This window comes from Chiloscyllium punctatum, chromosome 21 (genome assembly GCF_047496795.1).
Source record: "Chiloscyllium punctatum isolate Juve2018m chromosome 21, sChiPun1.3, whole genome shotgun sequence".
In the NCBI taxonomy this organism is placed as follows: Eukaryota; Metazoa; Chordata; class Chondrichthyes; order Orectolobiformes; family Hemiscylliidae; genus Chiloscyllium; species Chiloscyllium punctatum.
In genome coordinates, this window is record NC_092759.1 from 9,219,543 (window position 1) to 9,240,610 (window position 21,068).

A 21,068-nucleotide genomic window follows, 5' to 3' on the forward strand; every position below is an offset into this window, starting at 1 on the left:
AGATACAGCAAAAAATGTTGTTTTGCATGCTTAAGGGATACTTTGACCAGGTGGCACTGGCATGTTCACTGACTGAGCTTGATGGATGTTGGTGAGATCTCAGGTAGGCGATTGGATTGGATGCCGAAATCATTGACGCGACACAAAAAAACTGCTTATGTTGAAATCCAAAGTAAACAAGTAGGAGGCTGGAAGAGCACAGCAAGCCAGGCAGCAGCAGAAGTCCGATGTTTCAGGTATAACCCTTCTTCAGGAAGTCATTGACCAGGCAACATGTGGGACTTTTAGGGAAATGCAGTGTGTGGACACACTGCAGTTTGTGTATCGTCCCAACAGCTCACAGCTGATGTCATCTCCACCACCCTCTATCTGGCCCTCACCCACCTTGACAAGAAGGACACCTACGTTAGATTATTGTTCATAGACTTCAGTTCTGCATTTAATATGATCATTCCTCAGCACCTAATTGGAAAGGCAAGTCTGCTGGGTTAAATACCTCCCTCTGTGACTGGATTCTGGACTTCCTGACTGGGAGACCTCAGTCAGTCTGGATTGGGAACATTGTCTTCAACACCATCACATTGAGCACTGACCACAGCCCTCTCCAGAGATCATGGTCAAGATTAGAGCGGTGCTGGAAAAGCACAGCAGCTCAGGCAGCATCCGAGGAGCAGGAAAATCGACATTTCGGGCAAAAGCCCTTCATCAGGAATCTCTGCCCGTAACGTTGATTTTCCTGCTCCTCGGATGCTGCCTGCCCTGCTGTGCTTTTCCAGCGCCACTCAAATTTTGACTCTGTACCCTCATGTAAGTCTGTGTGTTTATATAGTACCTTGATCCTGGAGGAACGCTGCCTCATTTTTATTGTACTAGCTGTATATGATCTGGATGTAGGTTTGACGAAAACAAACCTTCCAGCTCAGTGAGCAATCTTACATCCAGAACCTCAACCTGAGCTAAAAATCTTCTCAAAAAACGACCAAAAAAAGCTACTCTACACTTCTCTCCACTATAGGGTCAAGCCAGCCCAGACAAATTGCCTTAAAAAAAATCTAAGTTATATCCTTGCAACATTCCACTGACAAAATACCCATGAGGTCTGTGTCCTCTTGATCTTGTATAGGTAACTTTCCCTGGCTCGGAAACTTTCCAAGGAGTAATGCTCCCCACACACGGTTCTCCCCAATAGACTCCTTTCAGACAGCGCGCCAGGAAGCCCCTACTCCAGGATTTGGCGCACATAAAGACAATTCCAACAAGTCCTGTATGTGTGATTGCATTGGCCTGATCAATTTGGACTGTGGAGGAGAGATTTCATGACTCAGTGGGTGGTGGATCATTCAAATTCTGTTCTGTTGAAAGTCCCCTGTTTAATCTATTTAAGAATGACATAGCCCAATGTTTGGTCTGTTGTGAATGTGGGGACAGGACAGGGAAGTGGAAGTAGAGTCTGAGAACATTTGATAGTATTGAATGGTTAGACAGGCCGAATAGCCTTCCCATGATGCCCCTTTTTATGTGTTTTATGTAACAGGTTATCTCATAAAAATAACACATTCACTCAAAAAATGCATATTGAATTCATTTGCAATGAGAAGAATTGAACATTACTGGAGTTAACTCCAAATGACAAATGTAACTGCCTGGGCTGTTGGCCGGAGATTCCCGAAGCTTTCCATGGACCGGGCTCCGGAAATCTACGAAGGCTCCTCCGCGAGGGCGGGGCGGGCTCCGGAAATCTACGAAGGCTCCTCCGCGAGGGCGGGGCGGGCTCCGGAAATCTACGAAGGCTCCTCCGCGAGGGCGGGGCGGGCTCCGGAAACCTACGAAGGCCCCACGACGAGGGCGGGGCGGGCTCCGGAAATCTACGAAGGCTCCTCCGCGAGGGCGGGGCGGGCTCCGGAAACCTACGAAGACCCCACGGCGAGGGCGGGGCGGGCTCCGGAAACCTACGAAGGCTCCTCCGCGAGAACGGGGCGGGCTCTGGAAACGTACGGAGCCTCTTCATTGGCGAGGCCGCGGCGGGCTCCGGAAGTTGCGAGGCCTTATATCCGCTTCCCGGCGTGCGTCTCTCTCTCTCTCTCTCTCTCTCTTTTCGGCGGCTGCAGCAAGATGGAGGAGGTTCTGCTGGGGGCGTCCGTTCTGTATCCGTCGGCATCCTCCATCGTGGAGCCTCGGGCTGGTCCACCGACGGCTGGGTGTGACTGCCGCGGCTCCTGCGAGTGAACCTTCGCCCAGATGTCGTTGAACGGTACTTGAAAGAGGCGCGATTTATGTTGGTAAAACCTCGCGTTTGCGGCAAGCCCGAGGACTGCAGCTCCCTGAGCAAGTTTACAACTTGAGGGGGAAGTGAACCTTGCAGCATCTCGGGAGCGCTCACCTGGTTAAAGATACACTTAATCTGTAGTCGTTTGTTCACTCCCCCACCTGTATGCATCAGGACAATATACCTCCTTTCCAATTTGGAGCCTGTTTCCATGTTAGAATAGTCATGGAGACGTACAGCTTGGGGACAAACCTTTCAGTTCAGCTCATTCATGCCGAGCAGTTACCCTAAATTAATCCAGCACGTGGCCCATACCCCTCTAAACCCTTTCTATTCATATACCCATCCAGATGCCTTTTAAATGTAATTGTTCTAGCCTCCTCTGGCAGCTCATTGCATAGATGCACCGTCCCTCCGCAGGAAAGAAGTTGCCCCTTTAGGTTCCCTTCTCACCCTAAACCTGCACCACTTAGTTCTGGAATAGTTAGGTGCTTGGTTTGGGCTAGCACAGATTTGATGGGCCAAAGGGCATTTTTCTATGCTTTGGGTCTCTGCGAATGTGTAGGTTAGGTGCATTAGTCAGGGGAAATGTATAGTAATGGGGTAGGGGATTGGCTCTGGGTGGGATGCTGTATGGAGGGTCGGTGTGGACTTGGGCCAAATGGTCTCTTTCCCCACTGAAGGAATTTGATAAATGCTTATGATTCTAAAATTACTTTTTGTGGTTTTGCTTTTACATTCACCTCCTAGTTGTGCAAGACTCCCTTTGGCAGAACTTTTCTTAGAATTCAATGTTTTCTCTTAAAATTCAGTGTTTCTGTTCAAAGATGAAGGGCTCAGTGGGTTATTGGAGTAAATAAACTTCTAGAGAGAAGTTGTGATAGAAACTGCCTGTATGAGGAAATATGATTAAAGATGTACAGAAAGGCCACTCGGTCGCTGGTTGATGTAAAAATACTGGCAAAGTGAGTGCCCATTTAATGCTGTCTTCCCACTCTTGGTAAATTGTGGTGTCTAAAGTTTGAGGCTTTATACTTTTTCAGGTAGTGGGCCCCATGAACACTGAATGAAACATGTTCTCCCAACCTTCTCTCCCATCCATCATTGTTGAGACAAAATTGTGCCTTAGATATGTTTTCTTACCCTCTAAATATAGTTGTGTGTTAATAACCCCCTGTTCGTCCTGGCTAAGTCTTGCCAATAGTTAATGAATGCCCTTCCTTTTATCACTGTGTCCACTTTGTGATCTCTACTGCTTGCAGCGGTGTCTCCCATTTTTTTAAACTAAAAATTCAGGTGGTGGTGACTCATCCTTTTTCTCTCTTGCTTCTGGAGAGAGCTTGGTCGTGCAAGCAGTGTGACAGTTTGTGGGTCTGGAGCAGCAGGGGCCATGGATCGGGACTCTGCCATAGGGGATCGACCCCCAAAGTGGCATTGTGGTCAGTCCCCTGGCACCTGCAGTGACAGGAGGTGACCTGAGGCCTCCTGGAGAGGTGGTCTGAAAGGTGATCGAGGCCCTATAGGAAGTGCATGCCTAACACTCCTAAACTTCTAACTTTTTTACTTCTGTGCTTAACACTAAGGAGGGCTGTAATGTCTGACTTTAACTTTTTTTGCTTTTGTCATAAGGTTTTGTCTCTAGATGCTTTTGTAATTAAGATGGTGACGTACATTTCTCACTGTGCATGTACTTATGTACTTGAGTGTACAGACTAAATTCTAAACTCACCTGGACCAGTCATCCTGAAGGCTGTTATACAACACTGAAGCAACTTGTCAATGCTAACCAGATATCCTCAACTGATCGAGTTGCCTTTGGCCCATATCCCTCTTGATCCCCTCCTATTGGTGGCACCCACCACCTCGACTTCCTCCAGCAGCTTGTTCCATTCCCTACGTGGGGCCTATAATTATTCCCAACTATGTGTCTTAATCCTTTTTCCTAAATTAGATGTAGAGTTGCTAGAATTTAAGAATCGAAGAGCTCTCAATGTAGAGATTGGAGGGGACAGCTTGCATCCGTTTCTCCTCATTGAACAATCCTGAAATTCAATCAAGCAAGTCCTTGGTAGAGAAAGGTTTGCTCTCTCTCTAATCCTATTTTGGGAGTGTTAGGGAACGCTAACTTTACTATCGTGACTAGCTGTGTGGTCTTAAGTGGTGTAACACAATGTAATTCTTCTGTATGTCCTATACCTGAATATGCTTTAACCTGTACTTTTCTATTTGAATCAGAGGTTGGAATCGGAACAGGAGTGTAAATGTGAGCGCTTGCCTGCTGCAGTCACAGGTATGAGTCTTTCTTACAACATTTGTCTCCTGGAGCTTAGCACCCTCTTATCTACTCTTGTCCCATGCATGTGTATGGCCAAGGCAAAGCTCTGAGTAACAACCCCAGTGCAGGAAGCAGTGGAAGGTCTGGCTTGTGACCCAGCTATGCCAACACACTGCAACAGGTTCAGAGCTCTGCCTTGTTGTTTGGAGTCACTAGGAAGGAATGTCTACTCTGCTCAACTGGGGTTGAGAACATTTACTTGAGCTGTAAGTTGTTGTGGACCATCTGTGTTTTATGACTTGTGCCTTAGAGTAGCCACCCCAGTGAATCCGACCCTTGCTTTTTCACCTTGCTGTGCAGGGGGCTGTGAACTGAAGCCATGCCCAGTACAGACAGATGGACAAATGATGTTAAACTGGAGCGTAGGCAGTAGTAGGGCATTCCATAGTTCATTTGCCTCGCCATTCAACTAGATAGTGTGTCCTCGTCATAGAGATGTACAGCATGGCAACAGACCCTTCGGTCCATGCCAACCAGGTATCCCAACCTAATCTTGTCCCATTTGCCAGCGTTTGTCCCATGTCCCTCAACTCTTCCTATTTGTATACCCATCCAGATGATTCTTAAATGGTGCAATTGTACCAATCTCCACCATTCCACATTAAACTCCATGTGCCAGATTTTGGCTTTATTCCCTTAACCTATCCATACCCATTTATAAATGTCTCATTGCTTCTTTACAACCTAATGTCCTACCTAGATTAACTATATGGTGGATTTGATCCCTGCAATTTTCCATCTTAATGACACCTTCCTGCCCTAGTCCTATATCCCTTACCATCTTTGGTATTTAGAAATGTCTGTCTTGACTCTGCTTCACAGCCCTCTGGTGTCTAAAGGCCAAAGGCGCTCAACTCAGTGCAGAAATTTCTCCTCCCCATCATCTCAGTCCAAACTGGTCTGTTCCTGATTGTGAGACTGTATTTGATTCTTGAGAGCTTTCTTTCAGAGGAAATGTTCTTGCTGAATCTACCCTTCACAGGCTCAGTGGTTGGCACTGCTGCCTTGGTGCCAGGGACCCAGGTTCGATTCCCCACTGAGGCGACTGTCTGTGTGGAGTTGACGTGTTCTCCCCGTGTCTGTGTGGATTTCCTCTGGGTACTTAGGTTTCCTCCCGCAATCCAAAGATGTGTAGGTCAGGAAAATTGGCCATTCTAAATTGCCCAGTGTTATTTGCATTAGTCAGGGGGAAATGGGTCTGGGTGCATTACTCTTTGGAAGGATGGTGTGAACTTATTGGGCCGAAGGGCCTGTTTCCCCACTGTAGGGGATCTAATCTAATCAAGCCCCTATAAGAATTCTGTATACTTCAATGAATTCACCCCATATTCTCCTATACTCCAGAGACTGTAGGACCAGTCTTTGATCCCTCAAAGACAATCCTGTTACCCCAAGGTTTAGTCTGAACCTCTTGCTTTATACAGCCATCCTTGGGCAGAGACTAAAGCTGACCACAGTACCTCGGGTGTGGTCTCCAAGTCTCTGACTGCAACAAGGTATTTCACTTGAGGTTTGCCTTTCCATGTTTGCATGTTAGCTGTCGGTGATGGATACCGAAGGACATCCTGACACCTTTGGATAACAGTTACCAAGCTCCATTTCATTTGTTTTTCCCAACAAAGTGGCTAGCATTTTTCTGCATGTTGTATCTGTCATGTATGTTATGAATGATGTCCAGTGCTGTGGGGCTAATGTGGCATTTCAAGTAAATGTTGTGTTGCTGTTTGAACAGCAGTGTAAACTTGACAGGCAGAATGGTCGACTCCTGTCTTAAGCACTTCTCTAAATACCCATGAAACCTCTTTCATCCCCTTGATTCTCATTTCCTCGGCTCTTGCAACTGCAGTCTTGGAAGCTTTTCCATCTGATCCCTGCATTCATATCGCTAATAGAGGTTCTAAGGAGCTGGAGGTCAACACGGTGGGTGGCACAGTGGTTAGCACTGCTACCTCACTGTGCCAGAGACCCAGGTTCAATTCCCACCTCAGGCGATTGACTGGAGTTTGCGCATTCTGCCATGTCTGCATGGGTTTCCTCCGGGTGCTCCAGTGTCCTCCCACAGTCCAAAGATGTGCAGGTTAGATGAATTGGCCATGCTAAATTGCCTGTAGTGTTAGGTAAGGGGTAAATGTAGGGGATGTGGGTGGGTTGCGCTTCGGCGGGCAGTGTGGACTTGTTGGGCCGAAGGGCCTGTTTCCACACTGTAAGTAATCTAATCTAAACACCCTTGTATTGCCCCATTGTTCACAGCCTGCCAAGTGTGGAGTGGGGTCCATTTATTCCTGTTAATCAATCATTAATTCATGCCCACAATTGCCTTCTATTCCACATGCAGTAGTTTTATTTAACTGGTCTCCTGTGTAACCTTGTGAAAAAATTTAAGATCAAGAACTTTGTTACGTCTTTTCCTGCTAGCAACAAGTAATTTCCCACTTGGGCGTCTAAGTTTTGTCTGCATAAACTTGCAGTTATTTTCTAAAGTGTCTTGTTAGGATGTTCTCCAAATCAATTTGTATTTTGCAATGTCGAATGACTGGTTAGCAATTCTGTACTTCTGTATTTTCTTGCTCCTCCCTTTAATAATGGGGTTACATTTTGCTACTATCCAATCTGCAGGCACTTTTTTTTTTGGAACCTATTACTAGGGGAAATAGTCACTGGCATGTCCATTATCTATAGCCACCTTTGAACATCCGGTGTGTAGGTTATCATGTACAGGGACTTTATTAACTTCAGTTAATTTCGCAGCCACTACTTTTTTCACTAATGTCCAGTTCCCCATTACTAGACCCTTGGTGTTCTCATATTCTCAATGACTGTCTGTCTTTACAATGGAATACAATCTTTTATTCTCTTTCCCATTATTAAAGACCTGAAATTTAATCTAGCACCTGCACTCTGGTAGGAAGCGAAATGGGGAGTGTGAGGTAGGTGTCATGATGAGCTATCCCTCCTTGCTGTTTTAATATGAATGGGCTGGATCCAGTTTTCTTTCTGACTCATTTACTGAGCCAGCCAATAAACATCAAACACCCCTTTGGGCATTGCACAAACTTTGTATGTCACTGTCCGGGCAGTGCAGAGGAATCTGTTCCCTGTGTAACCCTGTGCTGTTCTGTCATGGAGTGTTTGGCGATAGTGTTGATGGAGTTTTACTTCAGTTTAGAGTGGAGGGAGTTTTACTTTGTATCTAACCGTTGATGTATCTGACCTTGGAGTGTTTGGGGACAGTGTCGAGGGATCAGTTTGAATTTTGAAAACAGGGAGCTTTAATTGAGTCAAGGGGAGATTTACTCTACCCCTTGATGCTCTGGTCATCTAGTTATATCTAAGTATTATTGTACCTGACTGACTTATGAGTTTAACTTTTCTTCCGTTAAAATTGCAGGTTGGAGTCGGAGAGATGTGAAAGTGATCTTGCTTGGCATTCACTGTTGCAGGTATGAGTCTTTTGTTGCTATCTCACCTCGAGCCTACCGCCATTGTACCACCTCCTGTCCTGTGAGTGTGTACAGCCAGTGTAAGGCTCAGAATAAAGTAATCAGTGTAGGAAGCAGTGACGGTCTGACCTGTGACCCAGCTGTGCCGACATCCACTGAAACAGATTGAGTCTTAACCTGTGGTTGGTTGGTTGAGGTTAGCAGTCTGTAGGAAAGGTTCTTGCTCTGCATTGGTGTACACCATGGGGATTGTCCAGAGTGTTTGCTGATACATTTGACCTGTTTGAAGCCAGTGGGATATCAAGCCTCATGTCTATGATCCAGTAGCATCTTCAGTAACACTCCACTAAGTGCCTGACCTCTGTCTGAGACCATTGGTGGGACTGTGTTTTGCTATACTTGTTAAAAGTCCATTTCCAGCTCCTGAACTGGTGGGAGAAATAGTCCAATGTCTGTCTGTTCCTGGTAGCGATGAGAGATTCAAGCTGGGGATCAGTGAATTGTGCCCCTGAAAGCCCTTCTCCCACAAAACTGGAATGAGCACAATCAAAGTTCACTTAACCAACAGGACCGTTTTCTTAAATCAAATCAGAATAGCCTGTGGTACTTAAGGGATATGATGCTCTGGGGGAGTAAAGGGCATGTGTTGGAAGGTTGTTTTTTTGGACTAGAGGTGTGTGACCAGTGGTGTTCCATAGGAATGGGTGGTGGGTCCACATTTGTATCATTTTTGTCTAAATATTTCGACGCAAATATAAACTGCGTGATTGGTAAGTTTGCTGAAAACACCAAAATTGGTGGTATAATGGACAGTGAGGGTTATCTCGGACTTGAGATCACCATCAATTGAGTCAATGGGCTGAGAAGTGGCAGATGGAGTTGAATTTGGATAAATGTGAGGTATTGCATTTTGGTAAAACAAACTGGCAGGTTTTAATGGTAGGGCCTCTGGTATTGTTGTAGAACAGATCTGTGTTCAGGCACACTTCTTTTGAAGTTTGTGTCACAGGCAGATGGTTAAGCTGGTGTTTACATAACTTTTTTTATTGTTCAGTCTTTTGAGTGTGGGAGTTGGGATGTTTTGAGGTTGTGCAGGACATTGGTGATGCTCCTCTGGAGTACTGGCCATCCTGTTATAAGAAGAATGTTAAGTTGGAGAGGCTATAGAAGAGATTTCACAGGATGTTGCTGGGCTTGGGGAGGTTTGAGTTATAAGGGGAGGCTGGATAGGCCTTTGTTGACTGGAGCATGGAGATTGAAGAGAGATCTTAGGTTTATAAAATCATGAGGGGTATGGATAAGGTGAATGGCTGGTGTTTCAACCTGAGGGTTGGGGATGAGAAGAGAAAGATTTAAACAAAAGTTGGGGGCAGGGGGAAGAGAAGGTGTCCTTTGTTTTGACCCTGGTTCTTGTGGCATGAGCTTGTAGAGGAAGGTGTGGGTGCAGGTACAATGTTTAAAAGGCATTTAGATAAGTACATGAGGTTTGGAGGGATATGGGCCAAGGGCAGGCAGGGTCTAGTTTTAACTTGAGAATAGTCCGCATGGACTATTTGGACCAAAGTCTGTTTCCATGCTAATTGACTTGCCATTTTACTATTACTGAACATTCTAGAATCCCTTCAGTGGGGAAGCAGGCCACTCAGCACATCAAACCTCAGAGCGTTCCCCTGAGAATCCCCATGGCTGCACATTCCCCTAGCACCACCTAGCCTGAACACAATGGTCAATTAGCATGGCCAGTCTACCTAACCTGTGTGCCTTTGGGCTGTGGGAGGAAACCAGAGCACCCAGAGGAAACCCATGCAGATATGGGGAGTGTGTGCAAACTCCAGTCACCCAAGGCTTGGATCGAACCTGGGTCTCTGCAGCTGAGACAGCAGTGCTACTCGTGAGAAAGTATCTAACCCACCATGTTGGGTCATCAGTGAAGTTTTTTTAGAAATGCAATGTCCTAAAGCTCTTCTAAATTGAAACCATATTGTACCTGACTTTCTAAATCCATTTTAACTTTTGTTTTGGTTATAGGTTGGAATTTAAATGTGAGATGGAAGAGATTTCTTGTCTTACAGTTTTGCAGGTATGAGTATTGTCTTTGTAATGTCCTACCTCTCCCAGAGCCCACCGCCATCATACCAACTCCTGTGCTGTGAGTTGTGTATGGCCAAGGCAAGGCTCAGAGTAAAGTAATCAGTGTAGGAAGCAGTGATGGTCTGACCTGTGACCCAGCTGTGCCGACATCCACTGAAACAGATAATCTTATCCTGTGGTTAGTTGGGGTTAGTAGTCACTAGCAGGGGTCCCTGCTGACCATGCTGCAATGATATACCCTGTGAGGTTTGCTGGAATGTTTGACCAGCTTTCTGACATCTGCCTTGAGCTGGTGGTACATTTGAGCCTTATGGTGTCAGTGATCCTGTGAAATGTTCATAACACTCCAAGATTGAGGGTCGACCCCCTGTTTGAAACCATTGCAGACGAGTGGAGGGACTGGGTTTTCAAACATAAAACAGTACAGTGCAGAACAGGCCCTTTGGCCCTCGATGTTGTGCCAACCTGTATACTATTCTCAGCTCATCCCCCTGCACTATCCCAAAATCATCCATGTGCTTGTCTAAGGATTGTTTAAATCTCAATTGGCTGAGATGACTGAGATTAGCAGGTATGGCATTCCACACCCTTGCCACTCTGTGTAAAGAACTTGCCTCTGACATCTGTCTTAAACCTATCACCCCTCAGTTTACAGTTATGCCCCCTCATACAAGCTGACATCATCCTAGGGAAAAGACTTTCACTGTCTACACTATCTAATCCTCTGATCCCTGTTTTTGCTGTCCCTTGCTTGTGGCCTTCAGCTCAGAGGTCACTTTAAATCCGATTTGGGCTGCTGGGTGGTCTTGAGGGGTTAATCTTTTCATGGTACTGTTGAAGAGATTCCAGCTGGGGGAATTAGTGAATAGGGCACCGATGCACTGATTCCTCAGAACAGGCAGACTGAAGCAATGAAACCTGCTCAGCGAGTAAGGCAATGTGCTTAAATATTCCTTGGCAGAACCTCAACCTGAGTTACAAATCTTCTCAAAACTCACTGCCTCAGAGTAACCTGTTCACTGAGGCTGTTCTACTCTATGTAATCTCTGTTGTACCTGTCTCAGCTGTGCAAAGGGAGCTGGTATGTGCTTTGTGATTTCCTGTGTATGTGAACAGTGCTATATAAATCTGTTATTATCTTCACAGGCTTTCCAGTTGTGGGCCAGTGGTGACACCAGGACATGATATCTTGAACACCCCCAAATTGAACCTTTGGATGAAACTTGTATTATGGCATTATTCAATGTGTTGAATTATTTGTTGATTAAAATCACTGAATTCTGTTTTGAATGAGAAACTTTCTTAAGTGGTAGGTTACTGACTGTGGCACTCTGTATTTCTTTCCTTCCTTCAGTCTACTCTGGCTCCATTTCATTGGCCTATGTTAATAGCTACCTCCTCTTAATTGCAATTGGTATTTATCCCAGAAATAGAAGAAATCTGGGTGTAATCTTGCTGACTTTAGGAACATGCTGTTTTCTGCATTAAGCCACTGGCTGCTGTTCATTTATATTGCCTGTGAAGGGCTTTGGAGTGCCTAGAGATTACTGTTCTCAAGTTGCAAGTTAACTGATTACTCTAATTTCTTAAATCACATGCACTAAAAGGCCATCTACATCCTTCTAGTAACCAGTCAGGAGTGAGGTGGTTGAGGAAATAGTCAGTTATTCAGTACAGAAATAGACCAATCAGTCCAACTTGTTGATGGCAGCTAAATTAATCTAATCCCATTTGCCAGCATTTGGTCCATACCCCTCCAAGCTCTTCCTGTTCATGTAATCATCCAGATGCCTTTTAAATGTTGTAATTGTACCCACCTTTGTGTGGATATTTACTCCTCTGATCCCCTTTTCAATCTTTTCCCCTCACTGTAAAGCTGTTCCAGATAATCAGATAACTGTAGTAAACCCTGACTGAGTAAAGCTTTGAGATGACCTCCTTCAAAAACTGTTTAAAATAGTGTAAAAACATCCAATAATAGGAGGCTAGGAAGAGAACTGGGGCTATTTTCCCTAGAGCGTTGGAGGCTGAAGGGTGATCTTTTATAAAGGTTTATGCAAAAGTAGACATGGTTTTTTTTTTCCCCTGGTAGGGAGAGGGGAAAGACTTAAAAGGGACCTAAGGGGCAGCTTGCTCACAGGGTGGTGCTGGCAAATGGGACTAGATTAGTTCAGTATATCTAGTCCACATCAACAAGTTAGCCTGAAGGTTGTATTAGATGTACAGCACAGAAACAGAAGTGCATTACACAGTATATCCATCACTAATTAAGCATAGATGCTTGGACATGCAGTAATTAAGAGGTGCCAGTTAAAAGCTTTTTCTATTAGTAAAACTGGAAATGTGTTTAAGACTCCCTGCATCTTATGGCGATGTCTGTTATGTCAATGTCACTTTATGCTGAAAACCCTGAAAGTTCATATTCTCTTCTCTTTCCTCCCACCCCCCTGCACTTTGCTCAACCAAACAGTAATCACTGTTCAAGAATTGATGAATTCAACTTGATCAAAGTGAGGTTTGGTTCTGAAGTGAAGATGCTTACTCTAATGGTTTGATCATAGGATTTAGTCAATCTACATCACATGCTGTGACATTGGTGCAAGTTGCTAGTTCTGAATGAATTATGGGATAATATAGACAGGCTATTCAGCCTGTACTGCCATTTGAAAACATTGTCCAGCTTTTTTGTAGTCACCTATGCTCTCCAGTGAGGTGTCATGCCATATATTAGTGAATGCTCCCTAGTATAAAAATGGTTCAGTGTGATGAACCCTACAGTATGGAAACAGGCCCTTTGGACCCAACACATCCATATCAATCCTCTGAAGAGTAACCTGCCCAGACCATGATTTGGAGAGGTTGGTGTTGGACTGTGGTGTACAGAGCTAAAAATCACACAACACCAGGTTATAGTCTGTGGGATATAGTTAAAACTTACTTCTGCAAATATAATTGAGTACTAACTTTTAGTGCATAATTATTCTAGCAAATTTCTTCTGTCATAAAGTGAAAAGAACATCAAGATCCAAGTTTAGCAAAATCTCCCTTATGTCAGCACTTGCAAAGGGGAGGGTCACCAACTTAGAGAAGGGGGGGAAGTAATAAGGGCAGAGTGCAGCTGCGTAGTGGTAGAGCACAATAAGGCAGACTGATAGGTACGAAGACCTATGAAATAAACAGGGAGAACCAAAAATTAAAATAAATTGTAAAGCAATCCCTGAATGTGTGTGTCCACTGGTCACCCTTTGCAAGAAGGTTTCAATAAAATTTGCTGCTTCAGATTTTGACTCGGACTGAAGTTTATTATACTGTTGAGTTTTATTTCTCTCAATTTGGGGGCTTGTCCAGAATGTTGTTCTTCATGGATAGGGAAAAGCACAGTTGACGGCTGGCAAGACGCGTCCTGTTCCTTTTAGAACGGTCCTGTGTTCCTTGGCCATGGGTTCCCCCTTCTGGTTGACTGAGATCTGATGAGAGGTTACCTGACTCAGGCAAAAGGTTGTAAGTAGGCACAGGGAGCCAGGCAACTCTGCATGGGCCAAGGTAGGAAAAGAGATTTTTAAGTACTGCCTTGGTGGCTGGGATTGAGTTCTAGTAGTTAATAAGGGATTAACGAAGGAACTCAATATGGGCTGTGCCGAGGGTAAAGAAAAAGCCTCTGGGGATAATGGAAATGGAGGTGGGGTCCCTGACAACATACCTTCAGAAAGTCCATTGGGCAGGATTTTGTGGAGTAGGAAAAAGATGATTAAATATTGTTGCTTTGTACAGACAAAGGAATCCATTCTTCGTCCTGCCATCTTCTGGCCAAAGTACGGGTCGGACGAAGGTGGTGTTCGTAAATATTTGAATTTGTCAATGGAAAACAGCCTTACAGTCGAGAGGAATCAGATTATGCTTCGTGTCTGAAGGGCTACTGAGGATACACTTCTTAACTAACTTATGGCCAGACATCCAGAAAATATTCACATGCTAGAGGAATCGTTGCGGGAAGCTCAGTGTGAGGTTGTGTGTGTGCTTTGTTCCCTGGAGCTTGAGATCCGGGACTGTTTTGAGTCTGATTTCTATTATGGAAATTTTAACATGATTTCTTTTAAGGTTAAGGATTTCACAGATTATGAAATAAAATGTTAACTCCTGTTCTTTTTACAGGTCATGACTCTCATGCTCTCAGTTTCTAACTAATCTGTTTTATCCCTACATAAAAGCGATTTATGGAGAACAGTTGAAGTCTCAGTTCAGCATTAGATTGTAATAAATCAAAAAAACAACCCTATGGTTAATATCGGTGACCTTGGATTCGGCCATTTGATATCTAGACGTTTCATTACCTGGCTAGGTAACATCATCAGTGGCGACCTCCAAGTGAAGCGAAGCTGTTGTCTCCTGCTTTCTATTTATATCTTTCTCCTGGATGGGGTTCCTGGGGTTTGTGGTGATGTCATTTCCTATTTGTTTTCTGAGGGGTTGATAGATGGTATCTCGATCTATGTGTTTGTTTATGGCGTTGTGGTTGGAGTGCCAGGTCTCTAGGAATTCTCTGGCATGTCTTTGCTTAGCCTGTCCCAGGAAAGATGTGTTGTCCCAGTCGAAATGGTTTTTATTGGACGATGGCTCACAGACTCTAGGATCTTGAAATATGAGACAATCTTAATAGAGCAGAATGACCTTGTGTTAGTCACAGACAGTTGCTTGAATTCAGCTGCATTTCTGTGGTGGGGAGAGGGGGTGGCCCTTGGCAATCCAGAGCACGACTGCCTTGATATTATTGAATATCCGACTAAAGTGCAAATGGACTTAAGAGACATACCGTTGCATGCAGGAGCTCGGTTGTTTATCGACAGGTCCTCCTGGGTGATTGAGGGTAAAAGGCACAATGGATATGCTGTAGTAGACGGGATAGAGGGAAGCATTACCGAGGTTGAAAGACTGCCTAAGGGCTGGTCAACCCAAACTTGTGAACGCTATGCCCAAGAAAGAGCTCTCAGAACCTTAGAAAACAAAGAAGGAACGATATATGCAGACTCCAAATATGTGTTTGGAGTGGTACATCTCTTCGGAAAAACTTGGCAAGAAACCGGACTGATAAATAGTAAAGTAAAGAACTAGCTCATGAGGAATTGATAAAACAAATGCTCTAATCTCTGTTACTCCTGAGAGAAATAGTGGTAGTTCATATAAACAGACATCAGAAGGGGAATGAACCGGAAGTAAGGGGAAATAGACTGGCCGATGAGGTAGCTAAAGGAGCAGCCCTAATTCCACAAGGAGCAGTGATACACTCCCTAGTACCTGCAATTCCAGATCTTCAGGGTACCCTGTTGTTTACTGCAAAGGAGGAAAAGGAGCGAAAAGATTTAGGAGCTGCAAAGACAGCGGATGGGCGCTGGCTGTTACCCAATGGGAGGGAAATCTTGAATAAAATGATGCAAGAGATTATGGCTGTCCTTCATCAGAGGAGCTACTGGGGAGTGCAAGCAATGTGTGATTTAGTCTTAAGAAAATATAGATGCAAAAGGATATATATGATAGCCAAACAGATATGTGAGGGATGCATAACATGTAAAAAAAACAAGAAGGTGTTAAGGAAACAAGTCCCAGGAGGGAGAGAACCTGGGCTAAGACCATTTCAGAGCATTCAGGTAGATTATACTGAATTACCCCGAGTGGGAACACTGAGGTATATGCTGGGAATGGTTGGTCACTGATCTGGATGGGTGGAGGCGTCCACTTTAGCCACTGCCACCGCAAAGTGGAGTGTCCAAGATGATACTCGAACACATAATTCCCAGATACGGGATAGTGGAGTGTATAGATTCAGATCAGGGAATTCATTTTACTTCCAGGGAGTGATGAGGGGGTTAGGAATCTCCTGGGTGTTCCACACCCCTTGGAACCCACCTTCATCAGAAAAGATTGAGAGAATGAACCAGACACTCAAGAAGCAGTTATTTAAATTAGTCATAAATAGTCAGATTCCCTTGGACGAAGTGTTTACCTATAGCCCTTTTGCAAGTGTTAACGGACCCAAGGAAAGATATGAGGCTGTCCCCTTCTGAGATATTGTTTGGCCTGCCCTATCTGGGAACAAAATGGGAACTGCCAACCCTGGAGACTAAAGATTTGTTCTTAAAGAAGTACATACTGGGCTTGTCCTCCTCTTTGTCTTTCCTCAGGAAAGAGAGGGTTGGCACAGACTCCACCCCTCGAATTCACTGTCCATCCGTTCCAACGGAGGGATTGGATCCTAATCAAAACGTGGTCTGAGACCAAATTGCAACCAGACTGGGAGGGGCCGTACCAAGCACTCTTGACCACTGAAACAGCGATAAGAACAGCAGAGAAAGGCTGGACTCACTACACTCGGATCAAAGGGCCAGTGGAATCTCCAGTTGAGATAGAAGTCTGGACAACTGTATTGACAAAAGAGCCACTTAAACTTAAGTTGAAAAGACTTTAAATAACTGATTATACAGTAGCAGCGCAAGCGCGGGATAATTTCTGTAGTATTGTGTGTTAAGTCTCTCGGTGCTTCAATACCATTGTAGAATGGAAAGAATGTTTAGGTACACTATATTAGCTTTTCTAGTCTTAGGATTCGGCCATGGTATGGTCATCTTACTTAGTGATAATGGTTCCAGAAAGTACAAATCCATGAGTCATAGAAACAGGTGCCTGCAGCCTGGTGGATTGTGGAGATGTAAGAAATCAAAGGCAATACAGTAACTCAGAGATACATCTTAGATTCTATGAAAAAGGTCCTGAAAAGGGGGTATGGGGTAAGACTAACGGTACGACAGTGTCCCAGAGAGCGAAGTGTAAGGGATATCTTTGGGATAAAGTATGTAAAGAATGGCAGAGGCAGGAAGGCCTCAGAGGTGATCTCTTGATTAATCCACTCGTTACAGTACACTGAGACCACTTCCGGCCAGCTCTTGACTGTCCCGATAAAGAGTGTAAAGAAAACCTCGTGGTATGAATCATTTTTGGGGGAGCAATCTATCAGGTCCAATTAGACCAAATATTTGGGAAAGCAGACGGAAAGAATTTCCTAAGATGTTGTTTTAAAATACAGGTGAAAGACAGAACCTGAGTAGGATAAAAGAGTAGTAAAGTCCCTTACTCTGACCCAAAGGTGACAAAAGTTGTAGAGGTAAAGGACTTAAAGCAGACCATTGAAGTAGAAACACGACATGGGGATACAAATGCCCGGGTTGAATGGGTAAAGTACACTGTGAAAAGTCTGAATAAGAGCAATTGTTATGCATGTGCCTCTGGGAGACCAATGGCCCAAGTAGTCCCCTTTCTGCTCGGGGGGGGGGCGGGGAGGGGGAAGCGAAACAGGAGGGGCATGATAGCTCTGTATCAGGATGAGACTGCACGGAGTAATAAAGATTGTATGCCTCTTCTATTAAAGTTCCCTCCTTTAAAGAAGGAAGGCTTAAAGATGCCCCCCCCCCCATGTTTTCCGCTGTGGTTGGAAATCACACATCATGGGTAAACAGGCGAGGAACAGATCGGTCCAGATATTTGGGGGAGCTGAAACCATGTACCGAGATTGAGGACGTGATGGAAAAGGGAGGGAACGACTCAGCATTAAGGACTTACCCGAGCAGATCTGTGGTGGTACTGCAGAGGGAAAATATTGAGACCCACCCTACCTCCAGATTGGAGGGGCATGTGTGCAATTGGCAATTCCTTTCACCCTGGCATTTGAAAAGGAAGAGATAGCAAAGGATGAAGTAAGAGATCACTATTGGGTACTTTGTTTTATGATCGGGTATATCTAGACTCTGTAGGAGTCCCAAGAGGGGTACCTGATGAGTTCAAGGCTCGTAACCAGATCACAGCAGGTTTTGAATCAGCTCTCTTCTGGTGGGTAGCAGTCAACAAAAATGTGGATTGGATAAACTATATTTTCTATAATCAGCAAAGGTTCATCGATTACACTGGAGACACAATTAAAGGTATAGCCGATCAACTTAATGCAACCAGCAGAATGGCCTGGGAGAATAGAATGGCCCTAGATATGATCCTAGCAGAAAAAGGGGGAGTGTGTGCAATGTTAGGAGGGCGCTGTTGTACTTATATTCCATAATAATACAGCCCCGAATGGGTCTATTACTCGAGCCCTGGTCTAACAACACTAGCCGAAGAACTAGCTGAAAATTCAGGAGTCAGCACATCATTCACTAGGTGGCTAGAATTGTAGTTTGGAAAGTGGAAGGGTGTGGTGGTTTCAGTCCTTACCTCCTTGATCGTGGTGGTGGGAGTACTAATTGCAGTAGGATCCTGCGCACCGGGGTTAATTCTAAGGTTGATTGAAACGACTTTAGCCACACGAATGCCTTTAAAGAACAATTGGGGGGAAGGGCTCTACCTGTTGAACAATGAGGGAATAAGTAACCCCAGGAAGAATTCCAGAATAGATGAAATTTCGGGAAAAATGTTGGTCAGTTTGGAAGCAACATATAAAAATACGATGCAGATAATAAAAAGAGGGAAATTGTGGGATATAGGTAAAACAGTGTTACTTCTGCAAGTATAATTGAGTACTAACTTTAGTGCATAATTATTCTAGCAAATCATTTCTTTCATCATGGTAATTTAAATAGTTTACAATCTCAGCAAAATAACTGAGATAGCTGAAACACATTAACTAGGCAAGACACATTGTTAAAATGTACATTCAGGAATGGAATGTACCAATGAACAATGGAAGATGTTACAAGCAAACAGATAAATTGAAAAGAACATCAGGATCCAAGTTCAGCAAAATCTCCCTTATGTCAGCACTTACAGAGGGGAGGGTCACCAACTTGGAGAAGCGGGGAAGTAATAAGGGCAGAGCGCAGCTGGGTAGTGGCAGAACACAATAAGGCAGACTGATAGGTATGAAGACCTATGAGGTAAACATGGAGGACCAAAAATTAAAACTGTATAAATTGCAAAGCAATCCCTGAATGTGTGTGTCCACTGGTCACCCCTTCTTGCAAGAAGGTTTCAATAAAATTTGCTGCTTCAGATTTTGACTCGGACTGAAGTTTATTATACTGTGAGTTTTATTTCTCACATAGTCCAACAGGTTTAATTGGAAGTGCTCGCTTTCAGAGCGCTGCTCCTTCGTCAGGTGGTTGTAAGGAGCAGTACTCTGAAAGCGAGTGCTTCAAATTAAACCTGTTGAACTATAACCTGTGTGGTTTTTAACTTTGTCCACCAAGACCATTCCTCCGACCCTGTATTTGCCCCCGAGCAACGCACCTAACCTGGACATTTTTGGACATTGGGAGAAAGCGAGCAAACCCACGCAGACACAGGGAGGACATGCAAACTTCGCTGAGGCTGGATTCAAACCTGGCTGCCTGGTGCTGAGAGGCAGCGGTGCTAACCACTGAGCTGCCATGCTGCTCAAAGCTGTATTCCTCCTCAACAAGGCCCTAGCTTTCTCAGCTGAAAATGTGTTGCTGGAAAAGCGCAGGTCAGGCAGCATCCAAGGAACAGGAGAATCCACGTTTCGGACATCAGCCCTTCTTCAGGAATTCCTGAAGAAGGGCTCATGCCCGAAACGTCGATTCTCCTGCTCCTTGGATGCTGCCTGACCTGCTGCGCTTTTCCAGCAACACATTTTCAGCTCTGATCTCCAGCATCTGCAGTCCTCAATTTTTTCCCTAGCTTTCTCACCATTCAAAACCCTATTCTCAGAGGGGCCATGAATTAGGGGGAAGCAGATTTAGGACTGAATTGTGAAGGAACTTCTTCACCCAGAGGAATGTGTAGATGTGCAATTCCTTGCCCAGTGCAGTAGTTGAGGGTTCCTCATTGGATGTTTTTTTAAAACTAATTTTTTGAACAGTAAAGGAATTAAGGGTTACAGTGAGCAGGTGGGTAAGTGGAGTTGAGGCCACAAAAAGATCAGCCATCTTTAAAGACGCCCCCCCCCCCCATGTTGAGTGGGCTCAATGGACCAGGTGGCCAACCCGTGCTCCTGGTTCTTAGGAACGTTGTTCAGCTTTATGGTGGGAAGAAGCATGGACAGAAAGGTTGGGCAATTCTCCAATGTGTATATTGCTCTCCCACGTGCTCCAAGAAGTTTTCGAGTAGGTTTTTCTGGAAGCAAGAGGAACAATGCCCCTAAATAAGAGCGATTTGCAGCAAGCAAGTTAGTCATCTCTGAGGGAGTGGCTCATTCTGACAGTCCAGCCATGTTCTGGGCTGGCTTTCCCTTCAAATGTTTGTTGCCATTGTTGGCCCAGCTGATGATGACATGATGTCACAAGTGTTGGCTCCACCTACTGTATGACATATGGGAGGGTTGGGCCACTGTGTTGACCACGCCCATGTACCTCTTTTCATGGGGGTCTTGGAGACCTCAGCAGTGGTGCCTTAAGGGGCGGACATGAGTGACCCTGAGAAGCTCATGGAAGCCTCTCAGACCCTGGGGAAGGATCTGAGCCGAGACCCCTGAAATCCTCTAAACCAGACAGAGACCCCTCTCCCACTTCCCCATTCCCCCCTCCCAGCTCAACCCCCCACCTACCCAGCACCCAACCCTCAGACAATGGATAACAGCAAACCGGTAAAAGGCATCCTAAAGAAGACCAGCAGCTCCAACCTTACCAAGGGCCGAAAGATTTCGGAAGAGGACAGGTAAGTTCGAGTCGGAGAGACGTACAGCATGGAAACTTCAGCCCAATTCATTTGTATTGACCAGATTTCCTAAATTAATCCAGTCCCACCTGCCAGCACCCGGCCCATACCCATCTTAAACCCTTCCTGTTCATATACCCATCCAGATGCCTTTTGAATGTTGTACCAGCCTCCACCAACCCTCTGAAGAGCAACCTACCCAGACCCATTCCCTACACCTAACACTACAGGCAATTTAGCGTAGCCAATTCACCTCATCTGCATGGGTTTGCTCAGGTTTCCTCCCACA

The 21,068-nt window shown here is 44.9% G+C and overlaps 1 protein-coding gene and 1 long non-coding RNA gene across 2 annotated transcripts in view; both read left to right on the plus strand.

Moving 5' to 3' along the window:
• The first annotated feature begins 2,072 nt into the window (after positions 1-2,072).
• Positions 2,073-13,411, plus strand: LOC140492561 (uncharacterized). Its single transcript, XR_011963581.1, has 5 exons — positions 2,073-2,251; positions 4,502-4,556; positions 7,990-8,041; positions 10,070-10,121; positions 11,279-13,411. It is a non-coding gene; the product is annotated as an uncharacterized lncRNA (long non-coding RNA).
• Positions 13,412-20,690: 7,279 nt separating this feature from the next.
• Positions 20,691-21,068, plus strand: part of LOC140492443 (protein phosphatase inhibitor 2-like) — a 102,340-nt gene continuing 101,962 nt past the window's right edge. Inside the window, exon 1 of the mRNA XM_072591333.1 lies at positions 20,691-20,779. Coding sequence (XP_072447434.1) covers positions 20,691-20,779 — 89 coding nt within the window. The remainder of the gene's footprint in view (positions 20,780-21,068) is intronic.